The following is a 23,294-nucleotide window of genomic DNA, read 5'->3' on the forward strand; positions in this document are numbered from 1 at the left end:
GAGATGTTCAACAGAACTGCTATTCTACTTATCATAACTCCACCATGTTTGGGCTCATTAGATTTGGGCTGATGAGCACCATCGATCTAGATGAGGTCCAAGGTCTCATGATGGAGTCAGGAGGTGGTCAACAGAACTGCTATTCTCCTCATCATAACCCCATCATCTTTGGGCTCATTAGATTTGGGCTGACGAGCACCATCGAACTAGATGAGGTCCAAGGTCTCATGACGGGGTCAGGAGGTGGCCAACAGAACTGCTATTCTCCTCATCATAACCCCATCATGTTCGGGCTCATTAGATTTGGGCTGACGAGCACCATCGAACTAGATGAGGTCCAAGGTCTCATGATGGAGTCAGGAGGTGGTCAACAGAACTGCTATTCTCCTCATCATAACCCCATCATGTTTGGGCTCATTAGATTTGGGCTGACGAGCACCATCGAACTAGATGAGGTCCAGGGTCTCATGATGGAGTCAGGAGGTGGTCAACAGAACTGCTATTCTCCTCATCATAACCCCATCATGTTTGGGCTCATTAGATTTGGGCTGACGAGCACCATCGAACTAGATGAGGTCCAAGGTCTCATGACGGGGTCAGGAGGTGGCCAACAGAACTGCTATTCTCCTCATCATAACCCCATCATGTTCGGGCTCATTAGATTTGGGCTGACGAGCACCATCGAACTAGATGAGGTCCAAGGTCTTATGATGGAGTCAGGAGGTGGTCAACAGAACTGCTATTCTCCTCATCATAACCCCATCATGTTTGGGCTCATTAGATTTGGGCTGACGAGCACCATCGAACTAGATGAGGTCCAGGGTCTCATGATGGAGTCAGGAGGTGGCCAACAGAACTGCTATTCTCCTCATCATAACCCCATCATGTTCGGGCTCATTAGATTTAGGCTGACGAGCACCATCGAACTAGATGAGGTTCAGGGTCTCATGATGGAGTCAGGAGGTGGCCAACAGAACTGCTATTCTCCTCATCATAACCCCATCATGTTCGGGCTCATTAGATTTGGGCTGACGAGCACCATCGAACTAGACGAGGTCCAAGTTCTCATGATGGAGTCAGGAGGTGGTCAACAGAACTGCTATTCTCCTCATCATAACCCCATCATGTTTGGGCTCATTATAAATATGTGGAAGGTCGTTAATAATAATAAATGTTTTATTAGGGTACCCCTACATGTAAAGAGGGGGCAGATATTTTTTTTTCATTTCAACCCCAACGTGTGATATATTTTTAGATAGGTATTTAAAAATGAATTAGGTTTTACTAAGATCGATTTTTGATAATTTTCATATTTTCGGAAATAATCGCTATAACTTTTGAACCATATGTTTAAAAATATGAAAAAAATCACAAAAGTAGAACTTTACAAAGACTTTATTTGAAAATTTGTTTTGAACTTTATAGGTTAGTTTTTGAGAAAAATACGGAAAACTACGGAACCCTACACTGAGCGTGGCCCGACACGCTTTTGGCCGGTTTTAATTTTATTTTAATACTTTTCTGTGCTATTCATACATAGCCAGCCACCCTAGGGGATTCAGTATTGACAGCTTCTTTTTTTTCTTTCTGCATATATTTCTTACCGCTTTTACATATTTTGATTTTCACCCTTTAAAATGTTTCTAAGACGCAATGTTTTGCAAATTTGGTCACGTCATGCACAGTTAAACTGTGGAATGAATTGTCGCCAGCGGTATTTCCGGACCAATGCGACCTTCAAACCTTCAAGAAAAGAGCGTACATCCATCTTAAAGGCCGGCAACGCACCTCCAACACTTCTGGTGCTTCTGGTGTCCATGGGCGGCAGTGATCGCTTACCATCAGGCAGCCTATCTGCTCGTTTGCCTCCTATCCCATAAAAAAACGTTTAATATTTTTTAAGAAAAAAAAAACCGCCGCCTTTCGGGTTGTGGTGAAAGCTACTTGCGAATGTTGGATTATGTAGAAATGTGTAGGTATTTTTTAAAACTGCTTTTAATGCTTTAATTTTTTGATGGCAACACAAATCAATATACGTATAACGCTAAGGTTTGAGGAGTTTCTCAATTCCTCATGAATCCGATTATAAGAAATCGAAGCTTGACAGACTTTGACTTGAAAACTCAATAATTATGCTTAACAAACATAACTAAATACCTAAATGTCACTGTTCTGAACTTAAATGCATGCTTTTCTTACAAAAATACCAAAGTCACTATGAGTGTGCCGTTCAGATTTGAGGAGTTCGGTTCTGACCATCATCAGCAGTTCCACTGCACCAAATGTCACTGTTCCGGACGTAAGTGCATGCTGTTCTTATAAAAATACCAAAGTCACTATAAGCGTGCCGTTCAGATTTGAGGAGTTTGGTTCTGAGTGTTCTGACCATCATCAGCAGTTCCACTGCACCAAATATCACTGTTCTGGACTGGACGTAAGTGCATGATGTTCTTATAAGAATACCAAAGTCACTATAAGTGTTCCGTTCAGATTTGAGAAGATCGGTTCTGATCTGACCATCATCAGCAGTTCCACTGCACCAAATGTCACTGTTCTGGACGAAAGTGCATGCTGTTCTTATAAAAATACCAAAGTCACTATAAGCGTGCCGTTCAGATTTGAGAAGTTCCGTTCTGGCCATCATCAGCAGTTCCACTGCACCAAATGTCACTGTTCCGTACCTAAATGCATGCTGTTCCTTTAAAAACACAAAAATCACCATACGTATGCCTTTCAGATTCGAGGAGTTCCCTCGATTACTCCAGGATCCCATCATCAGAACTGGGTTCTGAGAAAAATGGGACCAATCTGTATTCATATACATTCAATAATTTTTTTTTAATCGGTCCAGTAACAACGGAGATATCGACAAACAAACATAAAAAAATGAAAAAAATAAATAAACATACAGACGAATTGAGAACCTCGCCTCAAATCTCTCAGATTTGAGGCGACGGTTAAAAAGTGACACATCATGAGCAGTTCCAATGCACCAAATGTCACTGTTCTGGACGTAAGTGCATGCTGTTCTTATAAAAATATGAAAGTCACTATAACTGTGATAATTTCCGAAAATATTAATATTATCAAAAAACGATCTTAGTAAACCCTTATTCATTTTTAAATACCTATCCAAAAATATATCACACGTTGGGGTTGGAATGAAAAAAAAAATCAGCCCTCACTTTACATGTAGGGGGGGGGGTACCCTAATAAAACATTTTTTTCCATTTTTTATTTTTGCACTTTGTTGACGTGATTGATATACATATTGTTACTAAATTTCAGCTTTCTAGTGCTTACGGTTATTGAGATTATCCGCGGACGGACGGACGGACGGACGGACGGACGGATGGACAGACAGACATGGCGAAACTATAAGAGTTCCTAGTTGACTACGGAACCCTAAAAAACAGAAATCACTATTAAACTATTCTCTAATTTCAAGTTCCTAACTAAAACTTTCCTAATAAAAAAAAACAAATTGATCCCGCTACAAACTTTCACCCCCTTTTTCCCTCTACTAGGGGTGTAAATTTTCATAATCGATTCTTATCTCTTCGAAATTTTGTTAATGCAATCTATACAAATTTCGACTTTCTAGCTTTCGTAGTTTCGGCTCAGCGGTGTTGGTTGTCAATCAATCAATTAGGAAACCTGAATTTATATATGTACATGTAGACTAATACTATACTTTTACTACATTCATATACCTTATTTACTACTACCATACCATGAATATGAAATTAAATAAAGAGTCCCCATATAAAATTGAAAATTATGTTATTAGCAATTTAATTCAAAACTATCAAGATTATTCGTGTCTGCGTTGAAACGCGCGTTGAGTTGCCGGTGCTCGCGTACCGAGCGCCAACGCCATCTATCGATGGCCGTTTCGTGAAATTGATGAGCGCTCTAAGGAATAAGGGGTCTTAATGTAGGTATGGCTTGCATAATGTAATGTGTGTGAGTGTGTGCGCGTGTGCGTGTGCGTGTGTAAAGTGTATGTAGTGTATGTGTCTATCTGTTATGTTCATATGTGTGTTTTATTTGTCAATTGTCGCAGTTTTTAGCATTCAGTAAAAATGACCGAATACGTGTTTTTAAGGTTGATTTAGTGCAGTCAAACAGGTCTATACTATTAAACTGTTTATTATAAAGTTTTAAAATACGATTGATGGGAGAATTTTGAGCGTACTTAGTTGGTGTGAACTTAAACAGGTAATTTCAAAAGCCAGTTTCTATCTCTTACTAAGCTCCTTTATTAGTCTTTCTAAAAGATATACTGCAACTCTCTTTTGATTAAGTCAGGATACTTCAGAAGAAGCAGTGAAGTTTAATTCACTTGTCTAATGGAACCCAACGTTATTATACTCGGGAGTGATTTTTTCATAAACTCGTTTACAAACAACGAATTGAAAAAGTTTCTCGTAATATGATTCTTGGTGCTTCGTTCGGCATGTGTTGCTCTTGGCCTTTTGAGATAATATTAAAAGTACTTAGCTTTTTAGTAAAATTGTTTATTGTTTGACTAACATTGAGTTTTGATAAGTTGCGGTTGAATGAGAATCGGCCTAATTCGAATTTTTATATTATTCTTCTGCACTTAGGACACTGAAATCCGATCTATATCGTATTAAGAGATTATTGCTATTCCGTGTGGACAAAAACTAGTGTATGTCGACACAAACATAGCAAAGCATAAAAATCCTATGTTAAAATTCTAATGGCCGAACTTCCATTGGGGTATGTATTTTATCTTTGGGTTTACATTAAGCATCTTTTTTTGAGGACATTATAATATGACTAGAACTATCATTTAACCCTTAATTAGGCTTAAGGAGTAAATTTCCTAACTTACTTCGAACTTTATCTATCTTTGACTATTTTTTTGGTTTCAAAATTGTGAAAATTTAAATAAATAAAATAAATAAATATTGGGGACACCTTACACAGGTCAACTTAGCCCCAAACTAAGCAAAGCTTGTACTTTGGGTGCTAAGCGACGATATACATACTTAAATAGATAAATACACATTTATATACATAGAAAACATCCATGACTCAGGAACAAATATCTGTGCTCATCACACAAATAAATGCCCTTACCGGGATTCGAACCCAGAACCGCGGCTTAGGCAGGGTCACTACCGACTGAGCCAGACCGGTGTGACATTCTCATGCCTAATTAAGGTTTAAGAGATTATAAGCGACATAAGTGTGTAGCAGCTTCACCCAATTATTTTATGTTTATCTTTCAGTGTTACGCGGGTTACGAACACCTCTTGGAACAAGAAAACGTCACCTACAGCACCGTCCCCGGCATCGCGGCGTACCGCTCTGCTCTCACTCTAGACTCGGTGGACAAAGGTTCCCAGCAGAGGGAATACGCACACACGTTTGGGAGTGACTCGCCGACTCTTTCTAAAGACTTGGATGAGTCGGAGTGTATGGAATATTCGAGGCCTGCTGCTGGGAAGATAGCCAGGCTTATGCTGGAGCTTTTGAAGTAAGTAGCTTCTTATATAACGTAATTTCGAGTAGCCCGCGTAGTAGGGTTATCCGTTAAGTCACCATCCTGCTCTTACTTATTAGATTAATTTGCTCTTAATTGCGGAATTGTCTATAAAAAACTGAATAAGTAATAGGAATGTGTGGTGTATTTGAGGTCCGCTGCAGGTAATGTTTCATTTTATTTTTTTGGAAAGCAAACATAAATTAACGAGCAGGAGACAATGTTTCAAACACACAATAAAACATTTGCTTATTTCCTAAACAGCTCTCACTAAAAACATTTATATGGAACTATTACTACACTTACTAAACTTAGGGTATATTACCTTACTGAATGCATATACCTTACTTAACACTTACTTATATATATATATGCATTAAAGTAAGTGTTATAGGCAATAAAGTATGCATATGTTTCATTAAAGAGAGTGAGTAGATAATGTATGTAGATTATATTATGCATCTCATGTTAATAATCGAGTATCGAAATTATTACCAGAAACCTTGAAAACGACGATGGCGTCATCCAAGAGTTATCTCAGACGCTGGCACGTACCAAGCTTCTCATGCCGACGTCGAAGTTGGACGTGGAGCCAGATTTGACGTCGCTGGTGCAGACGCCACAGCTAATGCAAGGCGAGCCGCTAGACACCTTGCCGAGGGTTCTGGCAACTGTGTGGATGCTAGCCGAAGACCCTGGCATCACTAAGGAGAATGGCTGGTGTCCCATTGAACAGGTCTTTAAAACTGTCTTTCTTATTATGAAAATCTCGTAGATGGTTGTAGTCTTGTTCCCCGGTTGTTGATAAACCGAGGTCAAAATAATCTTGGGCGTAATAGGGCAGTGCTCGAGGTAAAGTAGATAAGATACTCGTAACGGGTTTGAAAGTTTTGGTACAGGCCGGCCCTTCAGCTCATGCCAGGCGAGCCGCTAGACACCTTGCCTAGGGTTTTGGCTACAGTGTGGATGCTGGCTGAAGACCCTTGCATCACCAAGGAAAATGGCTGGTGTCCCATTGAACAGGTATCTAAAACTGCCTTTAATAACGTTTTATATGTCGCAGATGATTGTACCTAGTTCATGTTTTACGGGTGTATGCTGAGGTCAAAATAATCTTGGGTAAAGCAGATATGACACTCGTTACGGGTTTTAAAGGTCTGATGCAGGACCCACAGCTAATGTAAGACGAGCCGCTAGACACCTTGCCGAGGGTTCTGGAAACTGTGTGGATGCTAGCCGAGACCCTGGCATCACTAAGGAGAATGGCTGGTGCCCTATTGAACAGGTATTTTTATGACTTGCATTATAACATCGCAGGTTATTGTAGTTCCTGATTTCCAGCTGTTGGTAAAAATAATCTTTGGCACATTGGGGCAGCGCTTAAGAGCTTTATAACACTCTTTTTAGGTCTGGCTAGTCTGGGTGGCTGTCTATTAGGACTTAAGTTAGCAGGATCTAGGTTAGCGATGTTTTTATTGAATTCCGTTAACTTCGGCATATAGTCAGGTCCATTATAGGAAGCAGAAGGACATAGTTAATATTCTTAAATTTCTATTTTTTTCTAAAAAAAAAACCGTACACCTGCGATAGATGCTAACTTCAATTGCAGTTGAGAAACGAGCTTTACAATTAACTCACGCTAAGTAAGTGTCAAAACTATGACATGTCAATCGCATATCGAACACACAAAGCCCGCTTCTTAACAGAAATTGATTGATTCTATCGCAGGTGTATGGGATTTTTCATAAAAAAGTTACGAATTAAAAAAATGCTATTCTGTTTCCTATAATGGACAGCTATATGCCGAAGTTAACGGAATTCAATAAAAACACAATGTATAGCAGGTAATAAGGCAGCCCTTGCGACAATGACACTGTATACTTTTATTAAACTACTACAGCTGTTATACCCGAATCGAATCTATAGAGTTTGGTTAAACGATTAATATACTTGTTTGTTTTCTCCAGCTGACTCAATTCTTGAACTCTGCGACGCCAGTGGAGATCGCGGTGCGCATGCGTGCGGTTGACCCGATCCTCTCTCGCGCACGTTTTATACTCGAAGACTTTATGCAGAGCGTCGCGCCTATGAGCATCAAGTGGAATCGACCGCCTATAGTTATGGTAAATCATTTGAGGAATGTCTCTTCAAAAGGGCTTAATTTGTATGGTGTGGATAAAAAATGTCCTTTTTGAAAAAATACACTCCTCATTTTGTTATGCATGTTCATGATTTTCCCTTACTCTCACTGAGAGTAAGTGTTAACGAGATGGAATAGGTATAGTACCTACCAGTAGACCATAGAGACCAGGGTATGTATCCGAATGGCACAAACGCTCACGAAACGCTCACGAAACGAAACGCTTGTAGATATCTATCACTATCGCTCTTGCGTATTTGCGCGACAGAACCAGACTACCTTTTTCGGCGTTTCGTTTTGGTTTCGCGTCGCAGTAGTGCCATTCGGCTACGCCACCAGGCTTGAGAAGATAGCCTCTCGCGCAAATAACTAATAGGACGACCCTATACGATACTCTTTGATATACATTATTACAATTTCATTATTCTATTTCAGAAATCGTTTGGGAATACAAAAAAGCCGGAGGTCAGCACTAAATTAATCGTGTATTCAAACGCATACAAAATCGGCACCAAGTCCACTCGGCGCCGGACCAAGACCACAGGGCCCCCACCGGTCGTCGTTGAAGATCGGGTGCTCGACGATGACCGGATCGCGTATACTAAATTTTCAAATGGAAATGTAAACAAAGTGTGTTTGTATTGTGTATGTTGCGTTTTGTTAATGCTTTAAAATTGGAATGTGTGTGCTGATAAATTATTAAAGAAATAATTATACTGTTGATGCTAGTTTTAATGGCAAAATTGCAGGAAGATTTTCAGTTATTATTAAGGGCATATTAATTAAGTCGTAATGATATTACTATATATACTCTGTCAAACAAGTCTGTCACTAAATAAGAATAAAGAAAACTATAGGTATCCTTTTCTCTAGCACCCTGAAGAAAAGGATGCATATAGTTTTCTTTGTTCTTATTTACTGACAGACTTGTTTGACAGAGTATAGGTATCATATCACCATTTAAACAGAAAAGACGCATTCCATGAAAACCCCCAAGGAAAGGGGTTTTCTTCAATAGTGGATATAAATACGTGTGAAAATCACAGCTCTCAGTAGTATCTACCTTCCTGGAATAACAAGATACCTATTTCCAATTCTGGTTTAAAAGTTTTTTTTACAGTTGGATACAGACATATCACAGATAAATGAGATACAAGGGGCAATCATTTAAACTAATCGAATATGTTCCATGTTGTACACTGTTAACTAAAGTATTATGTGTCCACTGAACACTCATGCCATATGTGAACAGTGGATTTAATAATGTGTAATTTGTAAAACAGGAAAAAATTCGATTAGTTGACATTGCCCGCCCATCGAAATTTCCCCTTGTACCTAGGGTAATTATTTCATTATAAACTACAGAGTTTGTATCTCCAAACATAACCACCATCACTCCAGGAAAATGATAGACCTATCGCGACGGTTTGTGGTCGCGGAAAGGAAAGTTGGAACCGACTTGGTATGATAATGTCCTGTCTGACACCACTTAAAATTGGACGTAGTTACGCAGAAACGTTCCAATCCATCTGAAATTCAGAAGTTTAGAAGAATTTAAAACAGTTAGGAATATGTTTTATAATTTTCCTATTGCTAAAAATTGTTAAATGAATATTTTTTTAATAATTTTAGCAATGGGTAAATAATACTAAACACATTTAGCCAGATAGCCTCAGAGTTTAAAAATATGAAAAAAAAAAACTCTGTTTCTTACACATTTAGATTCAGATTCACAGGAATATTTTGGATTTTTGCCTTAGGAGAAAAAAGGAAATACTAAAATAATTACGATTTTATTGAAATAAACATGTATTGTTATTTTGATAAAACTTAATATTAATAAGTACCTACATTAAATTGCATTACTTTTATCCTTATTATGAAATGACATGTACAGGAAATGTGATATTTATATTCACAACTATGATACAACAGGACAGAATATAAACTAAAATCAAATAGGACGTGTGTGTTAAAATGGTTAAATTGTTTTAAAATTGATTAATTTTTACGAATAAAAGATAAACGAACGCACAGAAATGAAGATTTTAGTTTTGTGTAATGTGATAGTCCTGATTGTTTGCAGAGTTGAATCGTTTAATCATCGTGGTAGGTGGCAATCATATTCATATGTATACATTTTTTTGGCTCTCGGTAAAATGTGGTAGATATTTTAATACCTACTCAAATAGGGATGAGACGTTAAGCGATTGAATTTCGCATCGTAGCTAATAATTACTTTGTAATTTTGATTTTATTTAGTAATCGAGAAGGAGATACTGAAACCATACGAACATTTGAAGAAAGTTTTAGTATGCCTAGACTCGGACGACGAACTGACCAAACTGACTAAAAGTTCCGCAAGCGGCGTCGAACTTCGTTGGAAACTAATCGACAAACACCCTGAACTCAATATTGAATACCATTCCTTTAAAAACTGTAAAGTCAAGATAGAAACCGAGATACAACCTAAGAGAATTCTAGCTGTAGTTGCTCCAAAGCCACTAGAAACTTCATCTCAGATACCTATGTATTTTTTCGACACTCCTTTTCTGAACGAGGATGATGCTGATGAGTTCTCTAACGGACTGTTCCCACTTCGTAGCCACTGGCGGTCTTTGAAACATGCGTTCGGCCATTATTTGACAGTTCATGGGTACAAGAGGTTGGTTGTTGTGTCTGATGACTCATATTACAGTGCAGCGTTTGAAGCAGAGCTCATCGAGCATTTTAAAGAGAAGGAATTCGTGTTTGATGTGCAGCGTAAGCCTCACAATGGAAATTTCGATCGGGTGAGTACTGCGCCAATAAAACAAAAATCTACTGGGGGAAAACATTTTGTAAGTCAATATGAGTCATGAGTCATGAATGATGTTTGATAGGGTAAAATATAAGTTTATACTATTTATTGCTACTTAATATGGCAATAGTCATTAACAATATTATTGAAACAGATATGTTTTGTGTCTATTCAAAGTTATTCCTGGTTAAAACGGCCCCTCTTTAGAATAATCTTAAGAAAATTACGGAGTACCTAAGTGACAGTTAAATTTTACATTTATAGACTACCGGAAGATAAATAAATAATAGCGCAACGTGTTCCACTGTTCCAAGAATCCTTTACTGTTTAGATAGGTACAGTTCAATAACTATAATATACTCGTAAAGGAAATATCTATGGTATTTATAAAGCCTTAAGAGTGGCATAAGAGAATCTCTTATGTCATGGTAATCCTACCGACTACGCCATATCAAGGTATCTAAGCGGCAAAGATACTTAAGTTTCACTTCGACTATTTATTCATAATGTAATGTTGCTTATCAAGTACCGATAGTCTTCAAAGAGTAACTTGTTATTTTAGGTGACTATACTTTCAGAAATGAAACACTTGTAAAAGGAAATGTTTAAGATATCAAATGATTCTGAAGTATATTTTTGAAATGACTTTTTCCTCAGGCAATGCAATATATAATAGACAGCAAAGCGTACATAATAATCGTGAACATTGATGCGGCGAACGCGCAGAATCTGGTTGACGCTGCGCAGACGCACGGCCTTGTGTCGAACCGTTACTTATGGCTGGTCAGAGACTGGCCGTTTGTAAACGCCAGACCGGTAAGTTATTTCTTCTTCTTAGCCTCATACTCATACCAATAGTTTGCCGTGGCCGTGCCTTGGCTCATCATGACAAAATTTCTAACAACCTAAGGTTAATTCCATTAATTATTCTGAAAGCATCATACATAATGCCCAATTATCAGCTGTCTCATCATTATCATCTCTACTCATGAGAGTCCGTTTTGGCGACTACTCTGAGAATTCTACAAAAGCGACTGCCGTCTGATCACCGAGAGAGCACGGTATTTTCCTTTACCGAAAAGTGGCTGGTAAATGTCATATGACATTTCGTACATATTAATACATACACATATAATCACGCCTGTATCCCATAAAGGGGTAGGCAGAGCACATGGACTACTAAGTTTCAGTGCCACTCTTGGCAAAAAGGGGTTGAAAGAAATCCAAATTGTGGCAATGCAGTGACAGGTTGCCAGCCTCTCGCCTACGCCACAATTTAACCCATATCCCATAGTCGATTTCTACGACACCCACGGGAAGAAAGGGGGTGGTGAAATTCTTAACCCGTCACCACACGGGGTACATATTAATTAAGTTCGGAAACTCATTAGTACAAGCCGAGTCGGGGTTCGAACCGGACTGAATGCAATTAACCTTTTGAAGTGTCGTACTTTTTTTAACTTAAAATAATATTCATGTTTCAGAAATTCTCATTGATGTTTTCAATAACGCTCTCGCCCTACCTCGACTCAAATTATAAAGCTATACACGATGACGGACCTTACCTGAACAGCGTTTCGCGAGGTCTAACGCTAATTTCTGATGCTGTGAAGAAAGTGACTGCAAATGAAGGCATTGATTATTATTACAAGTGAGTTTGTATGTAGAGGGAGTTGGCCTCCATTGCAAATAAATTTTTCACCACACCAACTGGTAAAGGCTTTCTTTGCTATTCGAAAACAGATAGCAAAATTGCATTTTATCCACAAGGGGGCAAAGTAATTTAATACAAATTTTAACTCGATGTCTTAATCTGGCTGCTAAATTTTACCTATAAATGATGATTTTGAATCATAAATATTGAATAAATTGATGGATTTGATTTATTTTGATGTTTTATAGTCAGTATTTTGTTCGTGTTGGTGTGGTGAAAAATTTTGTGTTTCACTCGGTGGCAAAGTTTGTTTAACCTCCGTGCCTTGATACCCTCGCAACGCTCAAGATTCCACTTTTTGAACCACTCGCTACGCTCGCGGTTCAATATTGGAATCTTTCGCTTGCTCAGGTATCAATATTGGCACGTGCGGTTAAAAAATTACTTTGCCCCCTTGTAAAACAAATAACTATTAATTTGTAATTGCCTTTTTGTTTACTGTTAACTGTTGAAATCTTGTTTCAGAGACATATACAAGCAAATGAAACGTGCAGACCACAGTCACCTCTCCATGGCGTATATACGTAAATTTAAATCCGGACGATTTGTTGGCATCAAAAATATAACCATCCATGATTCGGGCCGCATTGACTCTCCTTACACAAAGGACCTAGAACTAACGAGAGAAGATTTTCCTGACTTCGATTTACCAGAACCCTGTCTCCAAAGATCTAGGGCCTTCAATAGTCCTTGTAACGACACTAATATTGTGATCATCTGTGTCGTGTGGCTCATGTTTGTTGTTATGATGATTTTGTTAAGCTTCTTCTTCAATAGATGTCTTGTATGGACGTAGTCACTGTATCGCTTGTTATCCTATTGTTCATTATTAAAACCATAGTAAAAAAAAATACTTATATTTTACCAGACGTGCGGACAGTGCTTACGAGTACGATAGCTGACGATAACATGTAAAACTGCCCAAAGGCCAATAATAGTTATTTGTTATACAAGGGGGCAAAGCTGTATTTTAACGCCGAGTGTGGAATTGAAAAACGAGCAAGTGAAAGGAGTCTGTAGTTGAACTTCTAAACTTGCGAGTTTTTTAACACACGAGAAGTAAAATACATTTGCACCCAAGTGTAACACAAAACTTTTCCCCTCACTATAGCTTCCAGTAATTCCACAGGTGGTAAATTATCTTTATTACTAGATTTACCTACTTTTATCAATTTTAAAGCAATTAATTTGACTTTATTCACGGTCAAATTACTTTACCCACTAGTGGATAAAGTGCGTTTTTACCCGCTGGTATTAAAGGACAAAACACGTGTTTAACGTGTGAACTAAAATGAGGTGTACTTGGTCGCAATAATTCCCCGATATTTTAACATCCCTTCTAAAATATTAAGGTTCAGAAATCAAACTCTGTATAAAACAAAACATGTATTCATCCAAGGTTCTTGATGAGCTCCTTGAGGAACCGCACATCGTTCTTGTTGGTCAATTTGGTCATGTGGTATTCCTCCTCGTCCGGAGAATCTGGTTCCGGCGTGCGCGTTGGAGGCCTTTTGTCAGGCAAGGTGCTCACGAACACTAGGATCTGAATAGAATAGAATAGAAAAGAATCAGTTTTATTCGTAAACACACAGACAATCCATACTAATATTATAAATGGGAAAGTGTGTGTGTCTGTTTGTTTGTCCGTTTACACGGCAAAACGGGGCGACGAATTGTCCTGACTTTCTAAGTGGAGATACTTGAAGGAACGAGGAGTGACATAGGCTACTTTTTGTCTCTACCGCGAGCGAAGCCGCGGGAAAAAGCTAGTATACAATATTTATGAATGACATAGAAGAATAAAGTGCCACGAAATCTCTGCACACTAAAGTAAACTAAACTTACGTGCCGCTACTTGTACCTATATGATAACATACATAGGTACGTATATTCAGTCACCGCGCTTGTCCCAGAGGGGTAGGCTAGGGTAGGGGGTGATTTGCTACCATCCTGACAAACTTCTTGCACACACAGAATAATTGCGTACGTGGTCTGCTGACCTTGTGAGCTAAACCCTTGCAAAGGGACCCCCAGGACTCCAGCAGCGGCAGCTTTCCATAATCTGATAGACTTATTCTGATAGACTTATTGAATCAGCTCAATCTTAAAAAAAAAAATTGATCAACAGCAGATGGCTATTGGATCTGTGGGTAGGTACTTGGTGCCAGTGGGCGCGTAGACAAGTCAACGCTTAAAGCGTATCTTAGTTAACTATCTATTGGTTTTCCGAATCGTTGCCACACAGAGAAATACGCTCACGGAACGTAAAGGATTGGCCTCTTGTATACCAATAGGCTAATACGATTCAAAACTTCTTAATATATGGATAACTTACGAACTTACCTTGTGGCTAAGTTCGCGTAAGCTCTGGAGGTTTTTCAGTGCAACTCTTTTATCGAATGCAGGGTATGTGTCAAATGATTCCAGTGCCTGCTGGAACTAAAAAAAACAAAAAACTGGTATTAAAATACAATGGAATTTGTTTCTTTCTTAATAAGGAGGCACACAGAGAGATTAAACAGGTGTCCCCAGTCCCCACTGCAACCAATGTCGGTACAGTGTTGCTGACCCAGAAAAAAATCTTCATACAATGAATGTGAACAGAAAGCGGTTACTGATAACAGTTGTGCTGCCGTGATAAGAGCGTTTGCTTTCTCATTCTGCAGCGTTTTGGTGTTTATAGTACAATAAAAAAAATACCCGTTCTAGCAAGCATTTGGCGTCTTTATATCGTTGCAGGAACACAAGAGGCGTAAGAACTGCCGCGTAGAATGAGACTTCTCGGTCCACCAAGTCTTCGCTTTCTGACAACCTGTTGATGGAGACTCGGTACCGCTGGAGGAACTCCACGTTCTGGCGACCGCGGTCAAAACTGCAAATTGACAGTTTACAGTTACAGAACCACTTTTTTGCCAAGCTGTAAGTCCGAGATAAACTGTCACGCATTATGCGCTGTTAAAAACCTCATACAAAATAAAGCTTATGCGTTACGTTTTTGAATAAAACTAGAGGTAATAAATGATAAATAAAAGTATTAAGACAAACCTCGCTGCTTTTTAACTATATGTAATTTGTGATGTTTAATAAAAAAAAGTGTTTTAAGCGCTACATAGTTTACATTTTTAATTAGGTTATCTCAATAAATAAAATAAGATTATAAAAAGCCTATTTTATCAATCACGCATTCGCCCGCCTGTCAAAATATTATTCGAGTGCAAATCAAACATAACGCCTGACTAAATTGTGTAACAAAGTCATTAAAATGCATTAAATTTCGGCTTGATGAAACGCAAATATCTGCGTGGATTCAATTCAAGCAGTGTTTGTGCACCGTGATTACACCTTTTAAACTCTACATTAATTAACTGAGCTGCCGTCCGATCACTAAAACCCCTCTAAGCTGCATATTACCAGTTTTCATTTGGATAAATATTCTTAAATAGGAAAGAATTCCCCATCGACTGGTCTTGGAATCATATTTTTATCATTTTTAGTTACCGAGATACAGAGTCGACATACCTCGCTAAGTGCACTATTTTATAACCCTTTTCAATAGTATAAAAACCGCAAACCGACATTTGTCTTCTATAACTTATATTAAAGCGCTTAGCAGTTGTTTATCTTCATAGTTTTATCACACGATACATAACTATAACAACGTTACTTGACATAAGCTTCATAAATTCCCATTAAAGCCGTTTAATTGCGTTATTACATTTTATAACATTCACTTTTTTAAATAAAATACTACGCTTAAACACGGCTAAAGTCCTTTAACCGTGTATTTAAAGACTTTCATTGTAATTTCGGTTACAAATACATCACTAAAACCTAGTTACTGCGCTTTACGATGAATTTATTACTAAAAAATATTCATAATGCCACACTGAAACAGGACAAACCAGCAAAGCTACGCTAAAACCCCGCTAGTTGTAAAAGTATACCTTCCAAAGTTATTGCGCCAGTCCGGCAGTCGGCCGAGCGGCTCGCGCGCAGAAGGTTGTGCGAAGGCTGTAGTGACCGGTGAATGAACATTTTCTCCTTAAAATGTTAAGAAACCGAAGACCAGTTAAGTGTTAAATATCTTTTTTTTAAGGTTTTTTTCAAGCACAACTTGCGTTTTGCTAACGTATTATCACACATTTGCCGCGACAAGTAAATACCTAACTCATAAGTTATTCGATCAAGAGCCCAGTTAAAACTATTGTGTACAAATAAAGCGTAAACAAAAAAGTCAAGAAATTACATTGTACCATCCTATTGCTATGTAGGCATTGCCATAGCCACATACATTTTGTAAGCATTTATTTACCTTAAAATGTTTTAGTACCTATGTAGGTATGGATTACTTGCGCAACATTATATTACCGTCAAGCTGATTTAATAATGCAGTCAAAAATCAAATTAATTAATGTTATTTCTTTTAGGCTTGTTACGAACTTCAGGATACAAATGATAACAGAGATCTGCGAATAAAATGAATACCGAAAAACCGACCACAAGTCATCACACCAGCAGTAAGTTTAGTAAATGTAGAACAGAAGGGGATTGCTCAACTCGATCTTTACCAAGGAACATTCTATCGTTGTGTATTGTTTCAAGAATTTTTGAGATTGATACCTCAGAATTCTTTGCCTAACTTAGCCATGTCGAACGTTTCTGCTTTAATTTTCAATGCTGACGAAAATACATCAATTTTAAAACTCCCTTTTACTGGTCCAAGCTAAAACCGTTGCTGACGATCATCGAATTTGGGTTTATCCTTCGTTGTAACAAAATTGAACAACGTTTACTTCTTTAATCATTCGTAAAATGTTTCTCATCTTGATATAAGGAAAGAAGGTTTTTGACTTTTCCGTCGCAGACGCATTGAAACTACAAGTGATGACTCGAAAGAAGAAGAACTCTATACCTAGCATGTAAAAATTGTAAAATGACAACATATGTATCATCCAAAATGAAGCTTTATCTTGATTTATCCGCTCCAATTCATACAAACAACAGAGAAACAGACTTAAATTTAACCTAGTTAATACAATTTTAACCAATGATGCACCTGATTTTACCAGAAATTGTTAACAAAGATCTCTATATTGATTCTAGTTTAAAAAAAAAAAATGTATGATATATAAGTATTCTGCTGTACCAATTCATTCAGACCCTTCAAATCCAGAAGTTTTACATACAGAAAAGGAGGACTGACCTACACATAAGTACATATAACCATTTATCGATGTAGAACCACCGTCGATATAGAGCACTACACTCGTAATATTAATATTAATAATACAACTGTCGAAAACCAAACGCACAAAAAAAGAAAAATAAATTTTAAGAAGAACGGAATCAAGCGGAAAGAGAGAAAATTATTATGTCAAACAATCCTGAATGTATTTTGAATTTTTGAAGTATTAAATAAATAAAGATTGCTATTTTCACTTGCTTGGCGAATAATAAATGAAATCCGTGTTTCTTTTTGTAAGAACTGCCAATGTCAACCGTTTTTAACCTTATATAACTCGGTAATAAAAACATTATTTTAATAGTGTATTATAGTAATAATACGAATAACTTTGGATATCCAAGAGCGACACCTTTCGCCGTGTCGGTATAGCAAATTGATTTGTTGCAATGTAAAAAGCGAATTTTATTGTTTCATATTAATGTTATGTTAGTTTTCACTGTTAGAATATTATATTAAGTTTAAATATGTTAATTTGTAACATAACTTATAACGAGGTTTTTTATGCATGCAAATAAATGGTTACAATATCATACAGTTGTCTTTTATTCATTTAACAAATTGAATTGCTCTTGAAACTTAGTGCAGGTACTGCAGGTAAACGGGACATTGCTAAAATGATAAACTCCTTTTAAAAAGAATGACAATGCTAAAACCTAGTAATCGTCGCTGGTTTGTCATATAGCGGGCTTTTAGATTAGGAATGCATACAAATTATTTCGATGTTAGTAGTCATTGCATAGCTTAAAAACGGTTACAGCATTTTTTTAGAGCATATACGATAGTATAAAATTGTTTAGTGTCTTTGCGGTTATTAAGTTATGTTTTTAGATTATTATGCATTGCTCAGTTACGATTACTATAAACACGTAAATTTACTTTGCCGTTCTTAAGCCATGTTTTATGTATTATTCAATCCTAAAAAACGGCTAAAGTATACTTAACCGTGTTTTAACAGTAAAATCATACATATTTTAGGAATTATTTGCATAACTTAAACACAAAATGGCGAATTTCTAATAAATTAAACAATATTTAATTAAATTGATTTTAAATAATGTTAGCGTGAATTTAGTTTTAATTTAAGAATAAAAGAAATCTGGACTAAATCGACACATTTCCTAGAGATATGGGTTTTTATGTTTTTTGCCCATATCTCAAAACTATCATTTGTGGGTTAGATGGGTTTTAGTGATAGGACGGCAGTGAGGGTAATTTAAAAACATTTGGAGTAGCTAACAAATGTTTTCAAGTGGATTCCTGTGTTTGCAAGCTTCTACTCGGCATTTTAGATATATACTGGCGCCTAAGATGGCTCGGTTGTTAATGATTCCCACTTTCAATATTTCATATGAATGAATGAATGATTTATTCACAAGAACATACATATAAGATACAGATACAGGGCATGCACTTATATACTATATTCTGCCATTCGGCATGTGAAATTTGATTGTATTCATGCAAGAAACAGAAGTACTGAGCTACCTTTTCGTGCACAAACACAGGTTTGACATTGACTGCTGTCATTTATGCCAAATAACAGTTGATACCAAATCTAATATTAAAAATTAAAACTAAAGAAATCGTCTAGGGAATAAAAGCAACAATCACACAATAACTTATACAGTTTGTTTTTGAAATCCGTATAAGTAAGGGTCTTTAAATATGCTGGAATTTTATTATACATTCTAATACCCATAATGTAGGCACTTTTCCTTCTGACTAGTAGATTATGCGATGGCACTGTCATTTGGAATTGCCGTACAGGTCTATTGACAACATTTTTTATAGCAGGAAACAAGTCTAGGTTCTGCTTGACAAACAGTGACATTTCATATATGTAAAGGGAGGTCAGAGTTAGGAGTCCAAGTTTAGGAAATAAAGGCTTACAGGTTTCTATGTATCCTACTCCACAGATGGCCCTAATACATTTTTTTTGTGCAATGAACACTTGATCGGCATTTACTGAATTACCCCACATGATGATACCGTAACGTAAGACGGACGCGACATATCCATGGTAGGTCATTAAGGCTGTGACCAAGGACACTGCTTGTTTCAGTTTCCACAGAGCAAAACGAAACTTATTAATTTTTTGGCATATATTCGCAATATGATTTTTCCAACAGCATAGCGTTAGGCCCAAAAATGTGGTATAATTTACTTCATCTACGTTAACACCACAATAGCTTACTTTCACACTATGTGATTTAGCTTTGTAAGATCTAAACTGCATAAATTTAGTTTTATTTAAATTTATCTTTAAATTATTGTAGGTCAGCCAGGTGATTACATCTTGCAATACTGTATTAATATTCGATTCAAAATTATTTATGTCAGTACCTTTGACCACAATTGTTGTATCATCGGCAAATAGTATACATTCATGTTCTGTAACCTCAGGTAAGTCGTTAATATAGCAAAGAAATAGAAGTGGCCCCAAAATGCTACCCTGTGGTACACCAAATGAGTTTAGTTTGTATTCTGACTTAAAAGACTTACGTTCACATTTTTCTAATCTATCGATTTGTGTGCATTCTGTCTGATAAGTAAGTTGTTAGCCATGAAAGAGGCAGACCACGGACGCCTTGCTTTTCTAGTTTATTTAGTAGTTGCCTATGACACACAGTGTCAAACGCTTTAGTCATGTCAAGAAATAACACACCTACAGGCATGCCATAATTTAGTAAGTGAGCTCATTTCCAAGCTTAATATTAAATACGTGTCCATGTTCGACAGTACCATAAATTAAACTGCAAGTTTATATTAAAAATGAAAAAAATAAAAATAAGGATGGGCCAATCTACGCCACGGGTCCGTTACTGTCCTTATTGTCCTTAGGTAACAAATCGCTTGTGACTATGAAGATGCGTACACATTGGAAAGCTGAAAGCATGCAGCTTCACCCAAAATCGCTGGCGAGACGTATCGTGAGATCCGTGAGACAACTATCGTCTTAGTTACGTGATGCAAGGAATAATGATTCGTATGACAGTTTTTGTGCGAAGGACTTTTGTGTCAAATGATTGTAATTAGATTTTTTTTTAAAGAATGTAACAAGTAACAAAAATACCATAAAACTTATGTTCATTAGTTCATTTATAAATCACGTCTACCCAAAAGCTGATTGGTGAAACTGTTATACGGATTATTACTCCTCATATCACGTAGTAGGTACCATAGCGTATATTCGAGGTTACTTAGCCAACATCACAATATTCAAAATCGCTTACGCTTCGTTAGCGTTTCGTAGCGTTTCTTTCCTATCACTATTTTGTAGGCTGTGTTTCGATCGCCACATAACATCAACGATTGTCACTTTATCTGGCCCGTTAGGCTTTTTAATTCTTCAGTAATCGGATGATTATGTGTCTACTCACTACGGCAATATGGCATAAATCCGCCTGACTATATCCCTGGGCGTGGGTTTCATCTCCTTGCACTTGGCTAGTGGCTCGGATGTGCTGCTGCTGGTGGTTTTCACCCGCCATCTTTGAGGCCGTTCTCTTGGCAATAGCAGTTCCTTGTCCGGGTCTTGGCTCGAGTTTGGCGTGTACTGGAATAACGCAATTTATATACTTACTGAGTCATTAACTTGTCAATGTCTAAACTGCAATAGACAATATGAGGCAAAGCACGCGTCTTTCTGAATAAAACAAAAACGAATAAAAAAATGTTGTACAAAAACAAGCGGCAGAAGTAAGGACGCTAAGAACAGCGTCTGATCTCATTATTCTGATGGCCAGTGCCAATGTGCTAGCCTGGGCAATGATATGTATCATAATGTCCCTTCTATACTAAAAGGCAGCAGCTCCAGTCATGCACATGTATGAAAAATCTAAGAATTACATTATATGCTAAATCAATAATCGGGAAGAACTGGACTCCTTCTTGTAAGAGTGGACAGCTGGACAGACAGCACTGACAATTGGGAGAGGCCTTTGTCCAGCCGTGAGACACAATACTAACAGTAAATAATCCTCAAAGTCATTAGGTATTTCATTTTTAGTTTTATAAGGGTCAATATTGCGGTTAAACATCTCATGGTCGTTATCGCACCAAAGCTCTCCATTCCGCACGGTCTTCTGCAGTCCTAATAATTGGCGCCTGTGTTATCCCTGGCAGGCCTTCTTAAGACGATACGGTAGGGCTCAATTCTCCACACAAACGCTCTCGACTATTTCCTCCCTGGTTTTTGAAGATAGAGCAATGATTTTTTTCAACACAGTTTGATATTATTTTTATCTGTGTCGGACAGTTTTGATTTGTTTGATATTCTGATTTTTAAAGACTCTAGAGCCAATCAAAAATTTCCAAAAACGGCCTTTTTTATTGTGGCGCAAAAAAAGGTGTGATACTCAAGATTGGTAACAATTAACCAAAAAAACTAGACAGTCCGACATAGATTATTTCATTGTTATTCAGATTCTCAAATTTCGTTCCGATTGATTAAGTTTTGAAGGAGGAAAGAGTCGAGAGCGTAACCTCGATTTTAAGGATTTTTTGAAATATCTTTTGACTGAGTTGTTCTTAATGGACAATTTTTTTTTGATAAATCTAGTTAATAACACTTGAATATATAACTGACATTCCCAAGTTGAAAGGGGGGCTCCTTTCCATTTTAGCATTTTCGCTACCGTAACCTCTTAACGCTGTCTACCCAGCGGGTTGGTGGATGGCCAGTTGGCCACTTCCCTCACTTCACTTTTTTCATTTTTTGGATCTCATGTTCTAAACTAAACGCTGAATAAGTATAAATTAAATGCTACGTTTTTGAAGAACAATGTGAGCTTTTACCAGCTGTTGTGGTGAAAACAAACTTACCAGAAGAGCCAACCAAAATATGACATGGTATAATTTTGGTCCCATATTTATGTGCCCATTTTGGTCTCAACTATTCACATAATTATATTGCGATTATTATTCACCTACTCTAAATATATTGAGGTACAGAGTTGCAAATTTATATTATAATTGAGTTCCTAAGATTCAGTGCTTCACTTTCATGATTTTCTGTCAATGTGACAGAAAAAAGGTGCAGGTAGTTTCCACCTCCTGAGTCTGTAAATAAAATGCATTAAATTATTTTTATAGTGAGTATTATATTCGTTGCTGAAAATTAAAATAATATCCTGTAACCTGTAAAACCTACTAAATATTAATGTTGTTACGGTATAAGGCCTGATTTAGACGGCGTTTGAACTCGCATGCGATTTTTAGTTACATTGCGGGCTGTTGAGGTTACATACAATTTTGCACAACTACCAAATACCGCAATGTAACAAAACTAGTATCACACCTCGGACATTGGCGGTCAAATATATGAAAGAGGCGCGTTCCTTGCACACAGTCTAAGCTCGTGTAGGTGAACGCGTACTATGCTTGTATGAGTGACATATGACAGGTCGACTGTTTGCGTTTTTGACAGGCGGTAACTGTCAGGTAACCGAGAGGGGGTAGGCGGCGATTTCAGCGGGGAGCGGGAGTGGCCATACTGTACGATAGTACTCTTTATTATACTGTGCTAGTATGCGAGTTCTCGCACCGTCGAAATGGGCCCTAAGGGTTAATATTATGATGTATTGAAAGACTCTAAATTATAAGGATCATCGTTAAAAAAAAAACCTGACATGATCATTGATCGTGACCAATCGTTATTACTTTTTAGTAAATATCACTGTCAGTTTTTTTTGTTTCTAGGCTACTATTTCATACTTAAATTAAGTTTAATACAACATTGTAATATACTTAAATAGATGGTATGTGTTCGGTGCGTATGTTGTGCGTTTTCTAATCGTGGTACATTGTGTGATGGTGAAATGATAGTGCAGAGTGGTGTGCGGTGGTAATGAATTCTACACATTCTGAGGATGCGCCAGT

General features: G+C 37.4%; 3 protein-coding genes across 4 annotated transcripts in view; 2 read left to right on the forward strand and 1 right to left on the reverse strand.

Annotated features, from left to right (window-relative positions):
- Positions 1 to 8,131, forward strand: part of LOC125236119 — a 47,269-nt gene extending 39,138 nt beyond the window's left edge. The window contains exons 2-5 of the mRNA XM_048142816.1: positions 5,262 to 5,509; positions 6,014 to 6,251; positions 7,483 to 7,684; positions 8,091 to 8,131. Of these exons, the coding sequence (XP_047998773.1) occupies positions 5,262 to 5,509; positions 6,014 to 6,251; positions 7,483 to 7,684; positions 8,091 to 8,131 (729 nt within the window). The remainder of the gene's footprint in view (positions 1 to 5,261; positions 5,510 to 6,013; positions 6,252 to 7,482; positions 7,685 to 8,090) is intronic.
- Positions 8,132 to 9,623: 1,492 nt separating this feature from the next.
- Positions 9,624 to 13,158, forward strand: LOC125236169. Of its 2 annotated transcripts, XM_048142881.1 has the most exons (5): positions 9,624 to 9,764; positions 9,918 to 10,447; positions 11,113 to 11,271; positions 11,940 to 12,106; positions 12,635 to 13,158. In XM_048142881.1, exons 1-5 carry the CDS (start codon positions 9,695 to 9,697, stop codon positions 12,963 to 12,965), a joined length of 1,257 nt encoding a protein of 418 aa, XP_047998838.1. In that variant the 5' UTR covers positions 9,624 to 9,694; the 3' UTR covers positions 12,966 to 13,158. The 2 variants fall into 2 exon arrangements, with proteins under 2 accessions (XP_047998838.1, XP_047998839.1); XM_048142882.1 differs by lacking the exon at positions 9,624 to 9,764 and having other exon boundaries at positions 9,776 to 10,447.
- A 343-nt stretch (positions 13,159 to 13,501) lies between these two features.
- LOC125236173 lies at positions 13,502 to 22,469 on the reverse strand. Its single transcript, XM_048142887.1, has 5 exons — positions 22,239 to 22,469; positions 20,795 to 20,970; positions 14,870 to 15,041; positions 14,513 to 14,608; positions 13,502 to 13,712 (listed from the first exon to the last, which is right to left on the reverse strand). The coding sequence occupies exons 1-5, from the start codon at positions 22,281 to 22,283 to the stop codon at positions 13,560 to 13,562; spliced, it is 642 nt and encodes a 213-aa protein (XP_047998844.1). The 5' UTR covers positions 22,284 to 22,469; the 3' UTR covers positions 13,502 to 13,559.
- Between the last annotated feature and the right edge of the window lie 825 nt (positions 22,470 to 23,294).

This window comes from Leguminivora glycinivorella, chromosome 18 (assembly GCF_023078275.1).
Source record: "Leguminivora glycinivorella isolate SPB_JAAS2020 chromosome 18, LegGlyc_1.1, whole genome shotgun sequence".
Taxonomy (NCBI): Eukaryota; Metazoa; Arthropoda; class Insecta; order Lepidoptera; family Tortricidae; genus Leguminivora; species Leguminivora glycinivorella.

What these genes read in the sequence shown, in the direction of transcription:
- LOC125236169 (XM_048142881.1), top strand. Translation starts at nt 9,695, where the DNA reads ATGAAGATTTTAGTTTTGTGTAATGTGATAGTCCTGATTGTTTGCAGA. An exon ending in TGAATCGTTTAATCATCGTG is followed by an intron (nt 9,765 to 9,917) that starts GTAGGTGGCAAT and finishes GATTTTATTTAG; the next exon opens with TAATCGAGAAGGAGATACTG. An exon ending in CGTTTGTAAACGCCAGACCG is followed by an intron (nt 11,272 to 11,939) that starts GTAAGTTATTTC and finishes TTCATGTTTCAG; the next exon opens with AAATTCTCATTGATGTTTTC.
- LOC125236173 (XM_048142887.1), bottom strand. Translation starts at nt 22,283, where the DNA reads ATGGGACCAAAATTATACCATGTCATATTTTGGTTGGCTCTTCTG. An exon ending in TATTTTGGTTGGCTCTTCTG is followed by an intron (nt 20,971 to 22,238) that starts GTAAGTTTGTTT and finishes GCGTTATTCCAG; the next exon opens with TACACGCCAAACTCGAGCCA. An exon ending in ATTTATGCCATATTGCCGTA is followed by an intron (nt 15,042 to 20,794) that starts GTGAGTAGACAC and finishes GTCAATTTGCAG; the next exon opens with TTTTGACCGCGGTCGCCAGA.